Genomic DNA, 24,535 nt, shown 5'->3' with positions numbered 1-24,535 from the left:
CACAAAGTATCTGTCTGTTAATAACCACACCACTGACTTCTCTTTACATTAAAAGTAAATAAAACTACATTTATACAATAACTTTGACTCAAAAGGAGACATTGGTTTATCCAAATCAGCTTTTATATATTATAAACTTGCATAAATACGAGTGTTTTCAAAGAAAAGAGTGACTAAAATCCTGATCTTGTTGCTGAGAGTCAACAACATGCTTTAAAACCCTTTTAAAGTTTTGGATCTACAGTTATTTACATTTTCTATTTTCTTGGTTTAATTAAAATATTGCATCTTTCACATATTGCTGAACAAGTAGAATAAATTCACAATCTCAACTTTTTAATATGTTTTAGTTTTCTGTTTAAAAGCTAAAACAATAGGTAGTACTATTAACAGCTTATATATAAATATGTATATTTAGAGCTCTCCAAGTATTATATATTATTTAATAATATNAAGCAAACATTTGGTATTTATTTGCAAAAAATGAGAAATGGTTGAAATAATGAAAAAGATGCAGAGCTTTCAGACCTCAAATAATAGAAAGAAAACAAGTTCATATTCATTCAGAAACAACAATACTAAGGTTTAACTAAGTTCAGAAATAAATATATGGTGGAATAACCAGGAGGTTTTCAATGGGCTTCAGTGCAGAGGTTTCTTTCCAGTGTGTGTGTGTGTGTGTGTGTGTGTGTGTGTGTGTGTGTGTGTGTGTGTGTGTGTATCTTGCCCCTTGAGTACTTTTGAGTTGACTGTTTGTCCTGTGTGACAAAACGTTTGAACACCGTTGGACTGACTGCTTTGACGTTTTACTTTCTCTGGTGGATTGTCTCTGAAACTCTGATCTCTAAGGTGAGCTCCTTCCCAGTCTGATGGGATGATGTAGTTTGGTTTGTTTTGATGGCACATATGCATATTTCTGGGCTTATCACAAACCAAGACAGAAATCAGCCTTTTTCTTTTCTCTTCTTTTCTTTTCTTTTCTTTTCTTTTCTTTTCTTTTCTTTTCTTTTCTTTCGCTTTCTTCTTTTTCCTTCCTCTTCTTTTTTCTTTGTTTTTGTTTCATTTCCTTTCCGTTTTCATTCTGTTCTCTTGTCTTTTCTAATTTCCCTTTTTTTCCTTCCCTTTTCTCTGCTTTCCCTTCGCCTTGTTTCCGCTGCGCAGACACATCAGTCTGACCTTCAGCTGAACAGATCCCAATCAGACCTCAGAGTCAGAAGCCCGCTGCTGCCTGTGGATGATTGGTGGTACACCATTTCTAACATTTTGATCTTCCTGGCTAATATATAATTTAGGATTTCCCTGGTGCGTTATTAGGAGAAGCAGAATCCTGTGCTGCTCAGAGTGAATCAGATGCAGTTTGTCTAAGTTAATCATGACAGCTTAATTTGCCATTTTGACAGTGGAGTATTGTAAGGAGTAGGCAATATTCAGATCCATATCAATGCCCACCATTAACTTTGTTACAAGCTCTTGTAAAACCATAATGAACATAAAGGTAAATTAAAAGGATTTAGTAAAACATTTTTAAATAATCTTGTGATAAATTTATGTGATGCTATTTAAGAAGAAGAAAAGCCTCTTGTTTTAATGTGCTACGCTGTAAAGAAGGGGACAGTAGCTGGTTTTGTACGTTTTCGATTACAAATGCAAAACTTTGTCAATATAATATAAAATAAACCCACAAATTTGCAATTGCGCCATTTCCATTAAAAAAGAAAGAAAATTAAAATCACAGGAGAATCTGATTGTTCACACAATAAATAATTAAAAAACATGTCACGCCATGATCCTTCAACTACTTCCTGTCTTCTTCGTCTTTTCCGCCAGTAGTAACATCCTCTTGTTGATCTTGTGACTTGTGTGACGCAACAAAAAGAAAAAAAAAGTTTCCATTGCAGTTTTGTGAAATAAATTTCAATAATGCCAAAGAAAAACAAAAACAAAAAAACACCTCATCTTTAGAACCAAATCTTTTTTTGGTGCTATAACCTTTCATTATCATAAAATGAAAGGTTTTCAAAAATTGCCGTGTTTTCACCAAGCGGATTTATTTTTGAAATGTTAAACTGCGCAAGTATCTGGTCAATGGAAATAATAAACTAACGACTTGAGACCTGACTTAATTCTGGAGAAAAAAAAAGAATTGTGAACACGGCGGGCTCTAAAACCGTGGAGGACATGACAACATAAACATTTCACCTGTTGGAAATTTAAAGAAAACAGAAAGCAAGGAGGAACTCCACTCAGTGAACTGAAAGGTGGGCTGTGCAGCTGTGACGACGACATTTTTGCTCCATTGCTGGAGAAAGTGTGGCCCAGGAAATGTTCATAAAGGCATGCCTCGTTGATTTTAGAGTTGACATCTCAGCTGCAACGTCCCTTAGTTGAAGTCTGGCCTCACCTACTCCTTGTCTCTCTCCTTCTCTGTTTATTCGTCCGTCTCTCTCCGGAAGTTAAAGGGCTAGTCAAGCCTTATTAGAATGCAGAGGAGGAAGGCTCTGCTGCAAATTGAAAACATATTGATTCTCCTCATGCTTTCAGGCAGAAGGGGCAAAAGAGAGAGGTGGAAGAAGGAGATGGACAGGAGCAAAATCAGAGAGGAAGCCTGCTGGAGGAACAGGAGCCTCCCAGTTTGGGTCGCTGCTACATTTCTGTAATAAATGCACACAGGCGTGGTTTCAATTCGTAAAAGAACCATCCTCCGAATTCAAAGCGCCAAGTTAGGGGATGCTTTCTTCGCGAGAATGTGTGTAGATTGACAGTTTGTGTTTGCTCTTTTATTATTATTATTTTCTTGCATGTGAGAGCACACTGTCATGTCCGGTTGAGGTGGCGAGAGGCCGCAGGATTCCAATACGAAAGGACAGCGCATAACCCGTACAGATGTGCTGACTGCACAGTTTCCATGGGAACAAATCTACCCCACCCACCCACCATCTTCACCACCACCACCACCAACGCTCTTCGTTGCAAAACCCTGACGAGCTCATCTAACGCTCCCTGCTTTGTCTTCATGTGTGTCCAGCAGTTCCTGGTTCACTTCTTACATCAGCTGCAGCTCAGGCCCATCTTCTTCCAAGTGTTCATGTGAAATGTTTGTGCATGTGTGTGTGTGTGTGTGTGTGTGTGTGTGTGTGTGTGTGTGTAAACACCAGTGTAGGTGCAATGCTTGTCTTCTTCTTTAATCAAGGATGAAACAAAAGACAGGGCAGCGTGGGCGAATTCGCTAAGGCTGTTGCTTTTAGGAGCAGGAGCTGTCCGTAAATCCACAACTACAAATAAATTTTGGATGCGTGACACTTCAAAACAGAAACCTGTTCACTGTATCTATAGGAATATAATTGATATAAGCAAGCTACCATATCAGACATCATGATAATCAAAAAAAGAAAAAAGAAAAGATAGAAATCTTGTATTTTGAGTAAAAGCTGCCATCTTGTGGCTGTTTGCTGTAGTGTTAGCTCTCTGTTGGAATTTTTCAATACTTCTTTGAATGTAACTTTCTCCTTGCAGCTTCCTGACCCCAAAGTCCTCAGTTGGAGAACCAATTATACTGTACATATTTATATATGTAATAAAGATGTAAAATGTGTGTGTTTGTAAATCATTACTCTGCATTGTTGTGTAATCAGTTATTTTACATCATTCTAGCCATAGTATGTCTTAGCCAGTACACACCAACGACAATTTATGCACATCAGTATATCAGAAACATTCATATAGTGTATATTTCTACATCATATGCTGTTTATTTGCTGCTTAAAGAAAGTCGGATACATTCTCCATTTCGTTGCCTCTAACTGGTCACAAAAGTTTCAGAAGTATTTTTTTAAACAAGGCCTGAGGCAAGTTTCATTAGAGTCACTTTATTAGTAGATTTTGTGTCACTTTTTAAAATTGGCATTTTAAATCAATTTCCTGATTATGTCTTTAACATTATGCCTTTAAAGCAATAATATTGTTTATATACATAATAGAAAGGTATAAACTGAAACAATTTTTTAAAATCACTAAAAATTGTCTAATAGTAATTATAATAGTATAATTTGACTGAGCAAATTTTAAAACTGTGAAAAAATAATTTAAGGCAAAATATGTCATTTCTGCTTTTACTAAAAGTGTAATTAGGCATCAGATAAATAAATAAATAAATGTTAAATTCAATCCAATAATATATCCTCGTTTTTATACACGGTGTTAAGCTTTTAGTTATTCTAGATTTTAGACTGTCTATCTATCTTTATGTTGTCTTATTAGCACACTTTATGCCGCAAAACTATACATAAACGCAATATATAGCTGTCATGTCATTGAGCTTTAAAAAACAATCATGTTAACTTTAAATAATTTCATTTGTTTTATTCTTGTTTTCCTTGATGTGAAAATTGCTTTTACAGAGAGAGCAGGTGACGGCTCATTTACGACGGTTTCACAAACATACCACTGTCACAATTTGCGGCAGCAAGAAAGGGGGAGAGTGGGACTGTCGTAAGGTAAAGTTGCTCAAGAAACAAAGAAAAAATACATTTTAAACATTTCTCTTTTTCTAAAAAGTATAAATGTAGTGCTGCGGTGTCCTCTAGTTTCTCTTTGCCTTGTTGTCGTTAGTGGGTCTTTTTTGTTGAACTGTTTATCTTTCGTCATGCGTGTCATATTTGAATCCTTTACTTCTGATTTGGAGTTAATGTGCAGCGCCTGCAAGTCTTACATTAACGCGCTTTTCATGTATTGTGCTGTAGTTTGCATGTAGTGCAAACCGCTGTGATGTCAGGCTTGTGAAGCGACATAACTCCGTTTCAAGCTTTATGAATAAGACGTAAGGGAGAATGAATGTATTCAAACCCAGGACCTGCACAGTCACATAGATTGGCAACTCATTTCTTGTACTACTGTCGTCTGTTGGAAATAATCGGTTTGAGAAAGTACGTGTTGGCAAATGAAACAAGACTATGATACAAGAATCGTGCGTGTGAAAACAGTTTATATCTACACAGGCGATGCGCATTGGAGTGCCCGGTGCAGAGACATTCCAGAGTGGATCCTTAAAATCTCTGATTTTGGTGAGAATTTATGTTGCAGACGTTTCATTTTTACCTCTTACTACAGGCATAACGTCATGTTGTGCTCTGAAAATGTATACTGCTCAAAAAAATAAAGGGAACATTTCACTTTAATTTTGTGTGTGGCTCCTAATCCAGGCCTCCATTGGTTAATAAATTTGATTTCCATTGATGATTTTTGTGTGATTTTGTTGTCAGCACATTCAACTTTGTACAGAACAAAGTATTAAATGAGAATATTTCATTCATTCAGATCTAGGATGTGTTATTTGAGTGTTCCCTTTATTATTTTGAGCAGTGTATTTACTCTTCATGTTATTCAGTTGTTTTTTGTTGTTTTGTTTTTTTGCCACATTGTATGGAACTCCATAACATTGAAATAGTTTGGATCCTCAAGCAAATTTTAATATTAAATAAATATTGTCTGTGTAAATACTAAAACAATTTTTAAATGGCGATTTAATATATTGGGTAAAAGGCTGTTCAAACCAAAACAGTCTTATGTGAAAACGTGACCTTATGTGAGGAATTTGACCTTTAGAATTCAGAAAAAGGGATGCACCGAAATTTAAAAAGCCTGATTTGTTGATTTCTATTTTGGTTAATACCGTCCCGTCCCCCCCTTTTCTATTTACTGTAACTTTTAATACTATAAAATTGGTTTCTCATGTAGGGATCGGCCATTACCCCCACACCCCCAAAAAAGAAATAATAATATTAATTTAAAAAATTGAGGCCAATTTATTGATGCACACTTAGAAATTACTAATACACAACCTTTCTGAAAGCATGAAGTAGGCCAAAGATCTCAAATACTAACACTCATGGCTAAAGAAATGCAAGAGTAGAGTAGAAGCAAACTTACTGACGTCCATCAGTCTGGAAAGGGTTACAAAGCCATCCGAAGGGACTCGAGCGAGTCACAGTGAGCCATATCCACAGAAATATCGAATAGGAAACCTTTCCAGGAGTAGCTAGCTGGCCAGAATTATATCAAAACCTCATCCAGCAAGTGACAAAACAAACTCAGAGCAACATCTAAAGCAGCGCAAATCTCACTTTACACTGTAGCATCAGTTACTAAACTGATGTCTCAGTTTAATTGATGATGCAAATCATTATTAACCAATGAGAGAGTCTGAGCAGAAATTGAGGGTTCTGGGGTATAAAACTCATTGAGTAAAAAGAAAACGGAGGCCAAACGCATCTTGAAAGATCTTCAAGGTTGTTGGGGTAAAAGTGAAACTTCTTACATTGTGTTTGCTCCATAACATCCAGCGCAGACTAACATATTTTTGAAAAAGAACATTAGAAATACAACCAAACATAGAAGTGGCAGGTCCACTGCTTTGAGGCTTTTTTGTTACTTCAGGAGTTGGAGGACTTTCTCTACGTAACGAAACCTGCTTTACCAGACGGTCTAGAAGAAGAATGTCTAACCTTCAGTTTGTGACCTTAATCTCAAACCCACTTGAGTCATGCTGCAGGACAATAACCTGAAGTATTGATCTTTATTCCCAGCTGTGTGGGGTTGTGTATTTCAGACGGCGCTCCTGAGTGTGTTTATGTTCCAGCTGCTGAGGTCTGTTGGACTGCGAGCGTTCTCCATGGCATCCGAGACGTACATGTCGGGAACACACTCTGCTGCCTTCGTCACCTGTCCAAATGACACTGTAGCTAAAGACTTGGCTAGGTGAGCCCATGCTCTAAATGCCTGATTCAATAATTAGAGAAAAAAAACTCCTTCGAGTCGGTAACTTATGAAACTGTCCTCAATAGTTTAATATGGTATTTATGTATGGATAAAAAGTTTAAACTCTTTTAACCACGCAGTTGACAATATGTTGTATTTTGTCCATGTATATATTTATGTGTAATTTTAAATATTTACCTTTTAATGCATACAGTTGCTTATTGTTTCCAATTATCCCCCAGGGGGATTGTGGAAAGGAAACTGGCTGCTTGTGTGAACATTGTCCCAGCGATAAAATCGGTGTAAGTTTTCACCTCATTGTCTTTCAGTTTTCTATAAAGGTGAAGTTTTCGCGACATATTTTATTCCCTATTGATTTAAAAAATAATTTTGGCCTCGTCTTTTATATCTTTTTCTAGATATGAATGGCAGGGAAAAATCGAAGAGGATAATGAAGTGCTTCTGGTGAGTGCTGACTCAGACTTTTTAAAATCCTCACTTCTAATTGAAACCATAGCACATTAAGTACATTGATTTTTTTTCTTCCCCCCCAAACACTTGTTTAATGTAAATACAATATTTACAACATATGCAGCACATGTGGATATAAAATAGTAATCTAAAATCTGAAGATACAAAATTTGTGATGAAATACAGCTTAAACTAGAATGTTGCACACTCTGAAACAGACACATGATTCTCTATTTTCTCCTCAATGTCTGAAGTTAAATCAGACCAAACCTCTCCGGTTTTTAGGTCAGCCAAAATCAGTAAATTTATTTCTATTAGCTAAAAGCCACAATAATGGGAAAAAGAATAAGTCAGAGTTGATTTCTTAATGCCTTCAAAATCAGACATCTGTTGCATTACACTTAGGGTTAGGATTAATGAGGCATCATTAAAAACACCTCCATAATGGCTTCTCATGCAGAATATCAAGTTTTAACTCACATTTGGTAAACAAGTTATGACAGATGTTACTTACATCAGATTATTTCTGTTTCATGATTGATCTCTACATTTCATTGATTTTAAGGCAGTTTAAAGCAAAATGCATCATTTTGGTGTGTATAGCAAATAGAGGATGGAATAGTGCACATGATTTCAAAGTTGTCTTAAGTGGAGTCTAATGTGTTAGATAAAACCCTAGCTACACTAGTTTTAATATGACTAATATATTTATACTGTATATGTTTAACCCAACTGATTTTTAAGAAATCAGCTACAGTACAATTTGCTAATATTTTCTGCTCAACAAAGAAAAAACAGCTGGACAAACTTTATTCAACATTAGCTCCTGCTCAGCATTTTGACATCATTAGCACTTGTGTCCAGATAACAATAACATGTTTTTATAAAATCTATATGACGTTGTGTCTTTCCCATTTAGATGATCAAAACAAGAAGTTCCAGAGTGCCTGCTCTTGCTGAATATGTCCGGTATGTTTTTATTTTTTTGTCAAATTTTGACCGTTTGCTGCAGTCAAATCTAACAGGATAATTATGGCTTCTATCTGGTCCATTAGTTGCCATCGTTTATGCAGTCAAAGAGTACAACCTTAAGTACTGGTGTTGACGTGTGGTGCGTAGTGCAATGTGCTGACTGTAAATGAAATGGTTGTTTTTCCTCACCAGCTCCAACCATCCCTACGAGGTGGCCGAGGTCATCAGTCTGCCTATTGAGCAGGGAAACCCACCTTACCTCAAGTGGATAGGAGATGTTGTGCCTGAGTAGAAATAGATGGATGGGGAAATGTGAAAAAAAAAAAACAATGCAACTTTTACCAAACTGCAGAAAACATAGATGAAAGTGATAATTGTGAAAAAAAAATCTAAAAAAAATCAAAGAAAACTACAGGTGTCATTTAAGTTTTATAAACCCAATATGCTTTCTTACAACTAGAGGGCAGCATCTGTTTCATTTCTGAAATTAAATGGTTGCTGCTTTGACCTGTAGGAAACAATTTATTGCCGTTTTCTTGGTCTGAAATGTAAAATAAATTTTTCCAATATAATTATTTTGTGCTTTGTCATTTGTTATATTCAATGTTGGCCCACTCAGCTTAAAAACAGTTAGTGACAAAGCTTACATCACAAGGTATTCCCATTTATTGAGTGCAATGTCAACACACAAAACACTTTATCTTGTTTATCACCATTCACACAGAATGTCTACTACATATTTTATACCTAATATGTTAATTCTGGTTTATCTATAAGTTTTAAATAATTCATAAAATACATATTTCACCGCAAAATACAATATTACTATATTGACCATAACACTGAAATAATTTAACTGATCCAGGCGATAATGAAGTAAACATTTCTGTATCAATTAAGCTTTAAAAGCTTAATTATTTCTCAACACTTAATTATTCAAGTTCCTTTATCTCAGCACAGTCATACAGAGGATATTTAAACATAACCTTAATGGTATGCTACTGCAATATCATGTAAAACATTTCAACCTGAAGGAAAACAGACTTTAATTGACCGTATTAAGAGACTCTCTTTTACTCTTACTCCATATCTTTCATCATAAATTATGGCAAATAGTTGATTTTTGTGAAAATATATGCCTGACATTTAATAATGCTCAGTTCAATCTGCATGCTGTTTCACAAAACGCTCAGGTCTGTACATTGAATACTTTCTCTTGAAGGATGTAGCAGCTGAACACTTGACATTTTTGTTCCATGTCACAGTCGGTCAATCATTATCTGCCATCTACCACTGAGAACATGATTCATACAGTGTATGAGCCTTTTCAGCACAAGTTGTTCCTTGTTTAAAAGTTAAAATCGCCTTTAAAGTACCAGCAGTACTTGCTGTAATAAAGCCTTCCCCATATAAAGGTGAGCAGTTTCATCAGCCTGGTGAGCCTCTTTGTCAAAAGTCTAACCTTCTGTCAGTCTGAAGGGAATTTACAGTCATAATACTGAAAATGTGAGGGAAAAGCAGCAATAACTGAAATACTTCAACCAGTTTCCCCAAAATGAGGGTCTTTCAACATGTCACATTTAAGTAAAAGTCCTATCTCAGATTTTGATGGGTTGACATCTCAAAGTTAGTTACATCACGTATAAAAACATTTGCATCAAAACAGACAGTCTCTAAACTTTAAAGAATTGCACAATGTAAATGGCAGGCTCTGTCACCAACTCTTACAGGTAGCTGATATCGAGCACAGAGTTTTTGTCTGTGGCTTCTTCAGTTTGTGAGTTCCTGTTACGACTTTTATTGGCCTTACAATGAGCTACCTCAAGAGCATCATCACCTGGAGTCGGTTCAGGATTAGCTTTCTGCATAACAGGGGATTTACCATCATCTTCTGCTTTGGAGTTTTGTCCTTTATGTGATAATCTGCTCCTTTCTCTCATTTGCAAGCCCCCCTCTGCTCCAACCACTTCCTCCAGTACATCATTTTCACCACAATATTTCCCGTGGGTGTTGGTGATTCTCTTCTGCGATAGGAGTACGATCCCACCCCACTCCTCCGTCGGCCGCTGTACCTCAGTGCCAGCCTTTTCATTATTCTTCACCTTGCGTGAAGCGCGGCACAAGGCCTTCCTGAAGCCTCTCTTGAAGTTGTCTGACAGAAAACCGTACAATATGGGGTTGGCACAGCTATTTGCATATGAAAGCACGACAACAAAGTAGTAGAGCCCCCTGAAGTCTCCGGGGAGGACCACGAGAAGGTTTAGGATGTTGAGGGCATAGAACGGTAGCCAACAGAAAACGAACACTGCTACGACCACCACCACCATTCGTGTGATTTTTCGCTCCGACCTCCTACGTCTGGAGGATGTGGTCTGGGTCCGCCTCCCAACATTCCTCACCTGCAAGGAGAAAGAAAAAGAAATCAAGGAACTTGTTCTTTATTCCTCTCATTCAAAATGTAACTGAGGAATGAGGAATATTTAGAAAGACCAATCAACCTAACGGTCATATTTTTGGACTGGGGAGCTCCTTCTTTCGTTTGTCTTTTCCAGCACTTTCTTTGAAAGTTAATGTAGACCAGGTAGTACCCAAAATTATTTACATTTCAGAGACATAAACAGCGACATTGAAAAGAGTCAAATCTTGAATTATCTAATGGTGCTTCTCAATCTTTACCCTAGAATTTCTTTTGAAGTAGTAGAAGAGCTTAGGTCTACTTAATTTATTTAAGCAGTAAAAGATATTAGGAACTTATAAAATTAAGTAATCTCACCAAGTCCAAAAGGACGTAAAGAAGTGGATATTTGAAGGAGCGCAGGAACTTAGGGAAAGGTCGTACCTTGACTATGATCAGCAGGTAGCATAAAGAGATGACAAGCAAAGGACAGAAGAAGCCAACAGTGCACGTGTACACAATAAAAGATGTTTTCCACACTTCGGCTGGTTCAGGCCACACGATGCTGCAGTTCCCGTCATCCTTCAGAACATTGGCAAAGACCACCACTGGCAGCACCACCACAAAGGACACCAGCCAAACTGTGGCACTGATGGCCTTTGCTACATGGGGGCGTCGCCACCAGGAGGCCCGGATGGGGTGGACGACAGCCAAGTACCGATCCACTGACATCACAGTGAGACAAAAGATGCTGGTGAACTGGTTGAAGGCGTCCACTGTCATCACAACACGGCACATCAGTGAGCCAAAGGGCCAAGAGAGGAGAGCGTTTTGCACAGCCAAAAAGGGCAAACCTAGCATAAAAAGTTCATCTGCGATGGCAAGATTGAGGATGTAGATGTTTGTGACCGACTCATTCTTGGTGTAGTTTACGATGACGTGGATGACCAGAGTGTTTCCCAGTAAGCCAACTATACACACTATGCCATAAATAAGAGGAATGAAGATTCCTGCCAACCCAGGGAGGGACGTGGGTGTGCTTTTAGTAGAGTTTAAACAACTGCTGTTAAATATTAAAGATTCCTCAGGTTGACTGATGCTGGGAAGTGGTGGGTAGGGGGCGGCGGAGAGCAACGGGCGGTAGTAGAGAAGGATTGAGTTGTTGTTCCAGGCAGCAGTGGTTCCTTCCTGCGGCACTAGGGGAACCTGGCTGGCCTGGATGAGCTCCATTGAGGTTTTAAAAGATATCACACATTAGTCAAGCCTGTGGGATCCCATCAATGACACATCAGTAGCCCTACAAGGAAAAGAAGAAAGAAAACTTTCAGAATATTTGAAGACCTTCTAAAGGGCTTGTTACATCAAAAATGTAACTTGATATTTAGTTGAAGATTTGATAAAGGCTAACTAAAGTTATTGTATATACTAATTGGTGGCTTCCAGGCCTTCCAAGTGAAAAGTCAAAATAAAGGAGACCATATTAAATTCTTACTCCCTAAACTTCTATTATTATTCAAACATAGACTATCTATAAATCTTTGGATATTGGTCCAAAATCAAGAGAATAAATTGTGTTATGCAACATGAGCTCATAACTATGAGCTCATGTTGAGATATAACAGTTTATATCTCATCCCCTGTTCCATAGGCCATTTCTTCTGTATTTGGGTTAAAGGTCTACATTACATTGTTCTATTGTGTACGGACAATGTTGTCACTACCTTGTTTTCCCCCTTTTTCCACACCTGTCAGTCTTAGACGGACATTTCAATGTATCATATACAGTCTATGATTGTCCCCAAAAGTCGTCAAAGGAAAATCACTCCCATGTGAGCCAGTTGAAGCTTTCAGCATGTTGAGATCTATTGTTATAATTGCACTACTCCTATGTTTGTGTAGCACTTATCCAGGGTGTATAATGCAGCTCTGAGTTACTAAACTCCTGCTACAGAATATCACAACATCAGAAATCAATCAGATTGGCTAGAAATAACAGAACTGTGTAAATTTGTGCTGATTTCTTGTCTTTGTTTTTTGCCCTTCCCCAACCTGCGATAGTTAAAACTGCAGTTATCAAATGGTGATTTCATTCAGATAAAAATCCCCCCCAAAAAAACAACCTGCACCATGGAAAAGTGTGAAATCATGAATTAATTGTGATTAAGCAGAACCTTTTGACAGCCGAGTTAAATTTGAACAAACCACAGCCAAACCTGATGACTGCCAGGTTGTAGAATAAATAAGTTGGTTAAATAGAACCTGACTGGAAATGGGAAGTAGTCTAAAAAAATCTAAAAAACCAACATATTTCTTCTTTCATTTCTTTGGTTTGAAGAAATTAAAGAAGAAATCAGAGAATAATTGACATTTATTATTTTAGAAAGTGTTACTCTCCTGGGGACGTTCCCCAATGTGAGTCTCAAAGTGTTAGAAATTGCTTTGTTTTCATTTTTTATTTTCTGAAGTTGCAGAGGTGTTGGCAACAAGCAGGGCCCCATGTTGCATAGAGTTATGTTTTGAGTGTCTGGCCTACTTAAAGTTTTAATAGAGACAATAAACTAGCTTGCACTATTTTAACTGAAGGCAGTACATATTACCTGATGCCTAACATGGACAAAATTAGTCTTTTATCATAGCACAACAAACTCATAAAAATTTTCTAATCAGTAGATATTAACATATATAGATCAGGTTTTTGTAGATAAAAAAGAACCGAGGAAGACATTGATGTTAACAACAGGAAAAAAGTTTGAAAAGTTTGCCGTCATGTCTGCGGGGCCTCCTGTCGCATACTAAAACGCTGATCAGCTGCACCGGCCCTCCTTCCGTCACAACAAAAACAAACCGGCGACGACACAACCACTCAAAGTACTTAGTCTGATTAGCCTAAGACTTGTTTATAAAGCCATCCTCTGCTTCTTAATAACTACTATGCCACCCACAGGCACACCCTCGTCCCTTACAGCAACCACTAATAATTGGTTCAGCGTTGGAAACGGGATGCACCGACCTATGGAGAGAAAAAAGTTTACACAACCGTGGCTACATGCAGATATGGGGTAAATGTACAAGGGAAAATTACACTGCAGGAGATGGACAGGGTCAGGAAAGTATAATAATAATGATAATGTCAATATTTCCTACGGTGTTAATCACTAAAACAGAACAGTTACCTTAAAATATTTGGTATTAATTGTTGTTTTTCTTAATAAAAAAAATGCTAAATGCAAAATTAACTCCCCACGTTTTAAGCTGAAACACCTTAATGAAGAACTACTTCCCTTATTATCTTGTATTAATAATTTCTCTTCATAAGATTTGCAATGCAAACAGAAATAAATGCACATTCATAAATACTTCCATGTAAGTACATTTTACCACGTTCTTAAAAGTTTTTTTTTTTTTCTTCAAAATATGACTGCAGAAGGCCCAAATAAAATTTGGCCCCATCATCTAACTTTATTTCTTTCTTTGGATTAAAATACCTGATCAGAAGGAGGAAATATGATCCTGGCCTCAGAACGGAGGAATAAATGCCACAAATAAACACCTAAAAACTAGCTTTAAACGAATTAAACCGCTATACTAACTCACACAGCTCAATGCAAATTCAATAGTTGTTTAGTTTTATCACCATCGCCATCTTTATTGCTAAGAGTGCAATTAGAAAATCTAGGCAAGAAAATGAGTATCTCGATTTACTTGCAGAGAACTTGCAATGGAAAGGAGGTCGGGAAAAAACATATGGGTACCTCTGGTGCTCCAACCCCTGAAGACGTATTTGTTTAAACAGGATGATGCTGTAAGTTGGATGGAAAATCCCCTCAAATGAGTCATTGGTGACTGTGGGGCTGGGAGTGGGAGAGATGATTGGGATCTGGATGGTGTGATGTATAGCAGGGACTACTGATGAGATAATTACAGGAACTCATGATCCTTTGTCTTGGGTAAAAAAAAAAAAAAAAAAAAGTGAATGGAGTGGAGGAAGGGTGCATCAATCTGACAATGAAGCAAAGGATCACTGGGAAAAAAAACATTTATAATAAGCCAATAATACTGATTGTCAGTGAGGAGATGAGATAAAGATATTTTATATGTCTAAAAAAAGCAAGAAAAACAAGAGGTCACATGGTTCAAATGGATTAGGCTAAAATCACTCAGGTACACCAACAACAGGGCATTAATGAAAACAGCATTTTCATTGATTGTTTCTTTACCTTGAATGAAGCACTACAGTAAAACCAATTAACCAATAATTTTGAAGCAAGTAGCCCCTTGTCTACACTTATTGATTTACTCCTGGCAAATCAATAAGGGGGGAGGGGGAGAGTAAAAATTAGTAACAGAAATACAAGTAGATGAAATACATTTCCAAATCTAATTGCTTCACATCATGAAACTCTAGGACAGCTCTTCAAATGCTCTTTTAGTCATTCTGATTCAAATAAAGGACTTTTGTGTACTAGATTGTTAATTAAACATTTACACGTCAACATTGCCTTTATTTGAGTGATTAAAAAAAGAGAAGTAGTTAAATAAATGCCATTCAGTCATAAATGTAGGCACCCTTAACGTATGTGCTTGGTAACCTAAGAAAATAAAGTTAATTTTACCAGTGGGAAAAGTTTCATAAAATGGTCAAATATCCAGCAAGAATTTTACAACATGCTGAGCAATGGTTACAGAATCATGTTGTCATGTTTCTAAGGGGCATTTAGCCATAACAGGGAATGTATACCCTATATTATTGAGGTTATATCTAGACATTTCATTTTTGGTATATATGAGGTTATATTAAACAAAAAAAGAATTGATCAAATAAACCATAAAAGCTCAAAATGTATGCGACATATATTCCTGTAACGTGTAGAAATCACATTGTACACGCGTATAACATGATTTCTACTGTAGAAATCATTTGATGTGTTTGCACGCTGCAGGCATATTAACACACACACACACACACATCTCTCTCTCTCTGTCTCTCTCACACACACACACACGCCTTTGCCACACCATCCCATCCTAATCTCAGAGAAACACAACACCAACAGACGGACAATCTTTCTAACCAAAATGAATCTCCTCCCAGTGTCAGCCGCATTGTACGACCAGATCCAGGAAAAGAAATATCCATTTAGATGTTACTATGGTAAAATAAGGTCAAGACAAGGCTTAAAAGACCTAGTGTGGAACAAATCAAAGAGATAAATAGGAACGTGAATGAATGCTGACTCAAGAGTCTGCCCCCTTTACACTGAGCCACAAAGGCAACGCTGATAGAGGACATCTGATAGAGGACATGTGAGCGATGCATCTTGGATGCTAAATTTGCCTCATGTGCTTCTGTTGCATGTAGATAGAAAATAATTTAGAACAGTTCCGGAACATTTTTTCACAGTTTTCATTTGTTTATAACGGGGGGAAAAAAGGTGGAGTGAAACGTTAATAGAATTACCTTTTTGTCTCCCCGTGAGCCTTTGGGCGACGTTCTACTGGCTTATCTGGTCCCGGTTCATCACAAATATTAAAAATAGTAACGTAATAAACAGGCGGCAACACTTATGCTTCAAAGCAAAACCGCTGTGCATAAAGTGTGTAATATTAGGTATTACACTAATATTCGCTCTGTGATGTCTCACCCATTTTTAACGTTTTGAATCCTCTGTCACAAATTTCACAAACAGGATTTCGCAGCCATTAGGAGCGCAGCCCTCACTTTTCAAGTTTACATATCCAATTTCCAGCTTTTGTTTGACTGCAAGGTGATTAAAGGAAACATTTTGAAAATGAATGCTGGCTGTTTGGAGTGACTGGGACAGCAATTATTTGTGAATACATTACCATCTTTCTGTGAAAACGTCAGCAGCATGCTCAAATTATGTCTAAGTGGCACTCTTCTCGCTTCTATTTGAGGATACATTTGTTTGGGAAAAAAAAAGTGTTGCTGAATAGATGCGGTATTAGTAGGAAATAACGTATAGATAATACTGGTAGCATGTTTGGAGGAAGGCAGGAAAGCATGAGGACAACGGTGTTTCTTTCTAGGTGGTGCTTGGATAATTATGTCAAGCAATGATGAATTAATTTTCAGCTTTACGAACTGGACCCAAAGTTTTTATACCGTTGTAATTTCACAAGTCAGAGCAAAGGATTGAAAATGACATCTATAAACCATCAGGGTATACAGCAACAGGCTTCTATATTTTTCATTTGGACTGCATGTGATAAATCAACACAAAGTGGTGGAAGTGGAAATGGAATAAAACATGGTTCACAAAATTCTTCCAAAGAATTTGGCATGTCCCCCCTTACTTAATTAAAACCAACAGGTCTGTCAAGTAGAGCAAAGATCAGCTATAGCTCTGATCTATAGACAAACACTTTAAAAGTATTTGTTATTGCTGTGTTTTAGGGATACACAGATCGATCAGCTCCGATTTACATCTGGGTGATCGATGGTCAGCCAAAACTTACACATGAAAGTGACACCATTCACCAACTGACAGGCAGACCTGCCCACCAGGTTAACAGCAGTCAGCACCACTGCTGACAACTTGGCCATTATTTTGGTATATTTAGTATAAAAAAATGCGTATCTTCCGAAATCACAATTGGCAGTGCTGGTTTTATAAAGATCAGTGATCATCAGCTAGAAAACTGGAATCGATGCAACTCTACTTTCTTTTAATATCTGCAATTATCCTGTAGACCAATTGATCGCTGTAATCAATGTAATGAGCATTAATACAAATTAATAATATACCAGACGGCTATACAGGAGATCTTGAATGTCTACGTTTTCACAGAAGATTTACAAGGAAAATTGAAAATGTTCTTTATTTGTCTTTTATGTGGTCTATTTGTGTTTCATTTCTGTATCATTTTTATCTGATTTTCTCCATCTTTGTCCATCATACATGCCTGGTCGTGCACCTCTTAATTTTTGCAACTCATCACAGATTACATGTCTCCTTTCAATCAAAATTAATAATTTGGAAGATGTTCTTGCAGAGCAGGTTCACCATAGGGGGTGAGGGATCATTTTCAGAAAATACTGCATCAACAACTGAGTCAAGTAAAAGTTTGTGACTACAAACACCCATCCATAGTTATAATGGAGTGGTTTGGATTAAAATCATGTTTTAAAGTCCAGATCTAAATTGAACAAAGTTTGTGTTGTTTGTCATTGATGCTCTTCATCCGATCTGACTAAGCTTGAGCTACTTTGCAAATAGATTTTTTTTCCCCTGATGTGTAAACTTGGTTGAAACGCACCTTAAAAGCTGAAAATGATGCAAAATGTGGCAAAATAAAATACTGAGTCTGGAGGTTGAATATAAATGTATGACCATTTTCTTTGTTAGATTTTAATACTTAAGAAAAAAGAAACCTATTTTTTCTTAACATCAAAATATGCATATGTTTTAAAGGTTGTTAACATGAAATCTGTTTGAACTCTGATATACATTCCAGGGGTATTAGTGTTTTTTGCATATATGCATCACCTTTTGTTACAGCAGTTTTACTGCATCCACAACTTGTTTTACTGCATGAGTCTTTCAGTAAAACAAGTCTTTCATATAAAACCTCCATTTGAAATGAGTTTCTTGACAACCAAGGTCGCACTGGCTCAGTGTTTATTTGAACTGAGCCAGTGGTGCTGCTGGGGTACACTTATACAACTCTGGGTAATGTTCATTTCCATAACAGTGAGAAATATTTAACCAGATCTATTCTTCTGCATCTCATTGCTCATTTAATACCCAGTTGTAGTTTTTATACGGATACTTTAATGATCTTCTCTTGTACAGGAATGTCTTTCTGGCAGCTGAAATGTTCGAACTCTGAACTTTTCTGAATCAACATTCCAGGTCAGAGAGAATTAACTGTTTTATCAAAATAATACTGCTTTGAGTTCTGCTTTGTTTGCTACAGATGGGAGTCTACGGAAATCAGAAATCAAGCTTAAACTGATGTTGAACAAGACTGTTTTCTGATTGGAAAGAAAAAGCCTAAACCCTCCAATTTTATGAATCAAGGATGAATTTATTTTATTTTTTTGCAGTGTATAAATTCTGTTTCTGGGAAGCCTCTTTCCATTAACAATAATGCAAACCGATGCTGCTTCCTGACTGTTGATGTTTGCATAATTCCTCATAATCATTAAGACGCAGACTGACTGACTGACTCCACATCAAACAAGTGCTTGTCTGATATGCATTTATTCTGAAAAATTAATTTATGCATCGTGACTAATTATATCCCAAGTATAAATAAAATACCACTTGGATGCCAATGCATTGTTAATGAAGGGACATTTTTGCTAATGGTACATTTCATTCAATTGGGGGAAAAAATGACAGCATCTGGTGATTTATGAATCATAAAGCCTGGTTCAATTAGTGCTGCTTTTGTTAATTTGATTAGTCCCAACATTAGACGCTCTGGCTTATTGTTAGCAGGTATTCTCTGAGAGATGGAAACAGGTCTGAAAAACATGGGTTTCACGGATATGCTTTACATAACAATGCACCTGCGCTGCATGAAATCCACCTCTCTGATCGCAACCTGCAGTTCAAAAACATTTCAGATGATTATCAGTTTGGTCTTTAAAGACCAAACCTTTTAGAATATGTTCCTAGCAGTTCCACACATATTGAGACAGATTTTTTTGTTTTTGTTTGTTTGCCCATTTTACATTATGAAATAAACCAGGCTCGGTACGATCTGCACAGGGCTTTGACTGGGTCATTCTAACATGAAGCTTTGGTCTAGCTCTGACTGTAAACTTAGTTTCTTTCCTGCAGGAGGATGAATCTCCATCTAAGCCTGCGATACAGAACTAATCAATTATTTGCATAACCAATTACAATTAAGTTGACAATTTCCATTTTAATGAGTAATATTTTTGAAGGCCACTTCTGTTTACAGGGACTCCATAATCTATTTTATTTATGGTTTTTAACATGTCTTCCAGTTCCAGAGTGAAATGTTCTGTGCAAAATTAAAGTTTATTAGCCTTTGAGAGGACAAATTTGCATTATTATGCCATTATCAATATATTGAAAATGGTCTCAAAACATTACCTTTAGCTGCAGAAATGATTCTCATAAACAATGTTGTGCATCGCCTACTGCAAAAAACAGTATTATAATTTATTGCAATAATTTGTGGGATAATTGTTAATTCTGTAAAATGTGCTAATATTATAAATACATTAGTTGGAAATGGTCTCAAAATGACAATATTATTGTTTTATCACAATAATTACAATTTATAATCCAGTAAAGTTGATTAACAAGTCTCATCCTAGTCTGGAGTGTCTAACAGATTTCCTCCAGGATCGGCTTGTTTTTATCTTTTAATGCATCTGTTCATCAAGTCTTGCCTATTTCTTGTTTCCAGCAAAAGAAAGGCCTTACCCACAGCATAATGCTACCACCACTATGCTGCAGGGGTGGCAAACTAATTGTATTTTTGTTTTGTTTTTTTATACACACATTAGGTCAAAAAGTGCCGTTTTTGTCTCGTCTGACCACATTTTTGCTTTATTTCCTACAGTGTTTGTCTTTTTTGTCTAACGGTGAACATTTTACCAATCTTCTTTAGATTTGGGGAGTGCGTGACAAAAAAATTGCGACTTTCTTGGAAATTCTGGGAAAGTACAGCTGAAATGTGAAGCCATAACGTGACAAAATGCTCCAGGATCGCAGAGTGAAGAAACAAGTTGAATGGCTATGAATACTTTTGCCAGGTGCTGTAAATAGAACCATTATTTACATAACTAGCATAATGCTCTACTTAAGTCTCATTATCAGAGAAACTGAGTTCCGTTTGGCAAAGCAAACAGTGAGAAGTGGGGTCATGCTTCTCAAGCATGCCGACTTTTACGAGCAACTGCAAGGATTGTCGCGTTCTCAGAAAATGCAGCTCAAAAGATTACACAATCTCTGCAGTTCATATCTATTCCAGGGCTCAGAAACATGGTTTACCATGTGAGGCAGATTTTGTAGCCACAAGAAGACAAAGCAAGCAAGTTCGAAGACGTTACATCCAAGAACGAAAAAAAACACGTAGGCTACGAAAGAGACAACATCAGCTAACAGGCGTATCAGTCAGTCCTTATCAGTCTTATTCCCCAGGGGAGTCTACCGCATTTGTTGAAATCCCTTTACCGGATTTGCAGTTGTTTGGATCCAGTTTCATTACAGCCACACAGCCGGCTTCACATTTTTCATTACAAAGACTGACAGCAGCTCATAGATCTGCCACAATCTGATCAATACTCCCACTAGATCTTCATGCTGATCTCCAGGTGGAAACGGTAAACACCGTCACCGAAGGGTGGCTCGTGTTCAAAAACTGGAGAGAAAAAAAACAAAAAAAACAGTACAACTCTCAATATACATTTGATATGTTTTACCGCAGCACATGAGAGAAAAGAATACATAAACTGTCTGTTCAATTCTACAATAGCAACAATTATTTTGGTCTTCCCACACAATGTTCTGCACACATGCATCCATACAAATTTGTGCCAAATTGACTAGATGAAAAAAAAATGGGTAAAAAGCTTTAAAAGCTACTAAGTGGACGTTGAGCAATTAAATAAAAAGCTTCTGTATCTACCCACAGCTACGGCTGACGACAGTCAAAGAGGCTGGGAGAAAAAAGGGTCACCAGAGATTATTTGTTTTCCGTTTCATTCCAGCTTCAGTTAACAGTTTAAAACTCAAAGTGAGCCAAACAAAAGTCTCTTTGGGACATTCTTCATTTATGCCCCTCTTACCTTTTGCTCCTAACCTCTTTTATTTAGCTCTTTGTCTTCCTTTATATTTTAACCTGGCTGACGCGTCCTCTCAGACCGCGCCTGATGCCCCATTAGTCTCCTTGATTTGTCACCAGAGTGCAGGAGAAGGGAAGAGAGTTTGGAGTGAGACATTTATGATCCATTCTCTGCAAATCACCGTGGATACGCAGCTGAACTGGTGACATTTCATCTGTGATTTTCTACCCGTTTAGAAAAAGTACCTGAAGACCACACAGAGAGAGAAATGATCTACTCAGTCAATTGAGGAATCAAATGACTGAAAGTGGTCCCAAGACTGGTCTGCTCCTCTTCCTATACCCTGTTTTTCTATCTAATCTGCTTTTTTGTAGGTTAACTCATTTTTTCATTTCAAACCCATCTTCTCTCACTTTCCTTTCACACTCTGTTCCCACTTGCCTCCTCTGGATTTAATCAACCTGACCTCTCTCTTTCTAACTCATCACAATATCTGTCAGTTTCACTTTTAAAGAAAGCATTCACACCAGCTCTGCTTTAATACAACTCCAGTCCGTTTGCCTAGAAAATCCAGTTTGTTTGTGGAGGTGTGAATGCGCAATCGAACTCTGGTCTGCCTACAAACAGCGCAGAGCATTCTGGGTAAATACAACCAAAAGCAAAGCAGGAGTGTATAACTAGTGGGGGAAAAATTAATCTTTGTCTACAACTGCTAAAATCTGATGCTAGTCCATTTTTGTTTACACTTTGTGAAGAAGGAAACTGCGTTCAGAGTCTTCTGTGGTTTTTGTGTAGATTCCTTCAGTGGTTCTTGGTGCAGCGCCACCACAAGCAAAAGGGGGAACAGGTTTTCAGTGTTTGGTTCATTTGACACAGTGCAGTGTGAAAGTGAACCACAATAAAATGAAAATGTATGATGCAATCAAGCCGAATCTGCTGAACTAACAGGTGTGAAAACACTTTTAGATTGAGAGCAGCTCATGGCCATAACACGATGCAAATGATGCACCTCCGAAAAATTTATCCTGAGATTATGAAAGACTGTGTATGATTTAACATTACTATTAGCACATCAGAATGCAAATATTAGAGAAATACAACACTGGGTTAGCTTGCAATGTTGCACTTTAATATCCTTAAAGGCATCATGTTGTGGCCTTTTAAGATTAATTGAACAGTCATGAGTGAATATCCAGTGATATGCACTCGCTGTCCACTTGGTCAGGTGCTCATTGATCACATTTCACCTTCAGATCTGCTTTCATAATTCATTTCATAGATTTAAAAAACATTTTCCTCTGGCATTCTGGTCCACTATTGGGAAGAGAGGATCACGTGGTTACTGTGAATTTATCAGATGCACATCTGTGATGTTTTGCCTCATTTCAAAAGATGTTCTATTGTATTGACATCTGGTGATTGTTGGAAAGCAATACACTGACTGTCATATTCTCCATAAACAAGTTTGAGAAGGTTTAAAGTCTCACACATAGTACATTATATTGCTCACAGTGGCCATCAGATCTGTACACTGTTTATGAAAGGATGGACATGAGCAGCAACACTAGTAGGATGTGACTCGTTTTGTACCAAGTGGCCCGATGCGTGTGCAGAAAATATCCCCCACACCATTACACCAGCTTTAAATGTTGATAAAATACATTATGCTTACAGACTTTAATGTTGTTTAATGCCAAATGTTGACATACATCTGCATGTTACAGCAGAAATTGAGACCCATCAGCTCTGGCAACCGTTTTCCAATCTGCTACTCTCACATTTCTGTTAGCCTGACTAACCTGCAGCCTCAGTTTTCTAAAACAGTCTGTCAATTCACCTCTGGCATATAACAACAAGGCATTTTATTCCACACAACTGCTGCTCACTGGATATTTTAAACTATCTTCTGTACAGTGTAATAGATATGCAAGTTTATGAAATCTGACATTGATCCTTCAATGTCATTTAAATCCCATTTTTTCCCCTCATTCTGATGCTTGGTTTAAACTTAAGCGATTCTTCCCCACATCTAGAACCTAAACGAGTTGCTGCCATGAGACAGGATGATTCACTGCTTTATCAGGTATATCTAATTAAGTAGCTGATGAGAGTGTATTTTTACTGCCTGGTTAAACGAAGAAGGAATGAAGACGGAATTACTCTTACACTTGATAGGAAAAAAAAAAAACTCTCAAGACCTCACAACCAGTTTAATAAAGAAAAAAAAAACCACGTCACTTGTTGATAAAGGGAAAAAAGGAGAAAAAAAATGAGGCGCATGAAAACATTAGCTGCGAAAATAATACTTCTGAGATGCTCGATAAACCAGCGTCAAAGGGAAGCTAGCGCCTGTGATTTATTGTTTTACATCCGCTGTGGAATAAAACATGATTAAAAAACACAAACAAAAACAATACAACCAAACAGAAAACTGGAATGATGAAAAACAAAAATACATAGATACCTTTCTCCATATAGTCGTTTTGTTCACCGTTTCCGTGAAGTCAGAGTTGGACCGACAATAAAGTGAACGTCCAAACTGCCGCGTTCATCTGTGAGCTTCGTCCGCGTGCAGCTGAGGGATGCTAGGAGACCCCCACCCTCCTCTTCCTCCTCTACCTCTCCATGCCGCTCACCTACTCGACTTCCCCATAAACCCTCCTCCCCGAGTCGACACACACACACACACGGCTCGTAAGGGACTTCCATTATATCAGCAATCGCAACCCTCCCCCCCTACACCAGCCACGATTCAGATGGGAACCGCTGAGATTTTACGCCACCTAATTAAAATAAACGCATTTTTTTTTCTCCACAAAAAAACGGAACCTCAACTGATTAGTTTTTTTTCTTCCCTCTTTGTATCGCAGCTGCAGGTGGGAAAAGTCAAGAAAATACAATGGGGAGAAAAAAAGAACAATAAGACAACAACAAAAAAAGTCGTCGAAACATCGTGTTTCGACGACTTATTGTTGCAAGTAGATGTATTACATCTTGCAATAAATACATGCTATAAAAACACCTGTTGGGTTTTGTATCCCTCAAAATATAGCGAATAGCACATTTAGAGTGCTTTGGAAAAGTATTCAAACTCACTGAAGTTTTATTTTAAATTTTGTGACAATTTTATAAATTGCAGATCCTACATGAAGTAG

General features: G+C 37.3%; 2 protein-coding genes across 5 annotated transcripts; one reads left to right on the top strand and one right to left on the bottom strand.

The window, feature by feature from the left end:
• Positions 1 to 4,394: 4,394 nt before the first annotated feature.
• LOC103156062 (protein CutA homolog) lies at positions 4,395 to 8,765 on the top strand. 3 transcript variants are annotated; one of them, XM_007577967.2, is made up of 7 exons: positions 4,395 to 4,493; positions 4,995 to 5,060; positions 6,605 to 6,753; positions 6,996 to 7,055; positions 7,173 to 7,218; positions 8,144 to 8,193; positions 8,389 to 8,765. In XM_007577967.2, the coding sequence occupies exons 2-7, from the start codon at positions 4,998 to 5,000 to the stop codon at positions 8,486 to 8,488; spliced, it is 468 nt and encodes a 155-aa protein (XP_007578029.1). In that variant the 5' UTR covers positions 4,395 to 4,493; positions 4,995 to 4,997; the 3' UTR covers positions 8,489 to 8,765. The 3 variants fall into 3 exon arrangements, with proteins under 3 accessions (XP_007578029.1, XP_016519523.1, XP_016519522.1); XM_016664036.1 differs by lacking the exon at positions 4,395 to 4,493 and adding an exon at positions 4,555 to 4,922; XM_016664037.1 differs by lacking the exon at positions 4,995 to 5,060 and having other exon boundaries at positions 4,424 to 4,493.
• A 79-nt stretch (positions 8,766 to 8,844) lies between these two features.
• sstr3 (somatostatin receptor 3) lies at positions 8,845 to 24,059 on the bottom strand. Of its 2 annotated transcripts, none has more exons than XM_007577965.2 (3): positions 23,845 to 24,059; positions 11,036 to 11,888; positions 8,845 to 10,595 (listed from the first exon to the last, which is right to left on the bottom strand). In XM_007577965.2, exons 2-3 carry the CDS (start codon positions 11,819 to 11,821, stop codon positions 9,921 to 9,923), a joined length of 1,461 nt encoding a protein of 486 aa, XP_007578027.1. In that variant the 5' UTR covers positions 11,822 to 11,888; positions 23,845 to 24,059; the 3' UTR covers positions 8,845 to 9,920. The 2 variants fall into 2 exon arrangements, with proteins under 2 accessions (XP_007578027.1, XP_007578028.1); XM_007577966.2 differs by lacking the exon at positions 23,845 to 24,059 and adding an exon at positions 14,344 to 14,812.
• Between the last annotated feature and the right edge of the window lie 476 nt (positions 24,060 to 24,535).

This window comes from Poecilia formosa, unplaced genomic scaffold (assembly GCF_000485575.1).
Source record: "Poecilia formosa unplaced genomic scaffold, Poecilia_formosa-5.1.2 Scaffold462, whole genome shotgun sequence".
NCBI lineage: Eukaryota > Metazoa > Chordata > Actinopteri > Cyprinodontiformes > Poeciliidae > Poecilia > Poecilia formosa.
The sequence above is the reverse complement of the archived record's forward strand: the minus strand, read 5'-3'. Positions and strand labels throughout refer to the sequence as shown.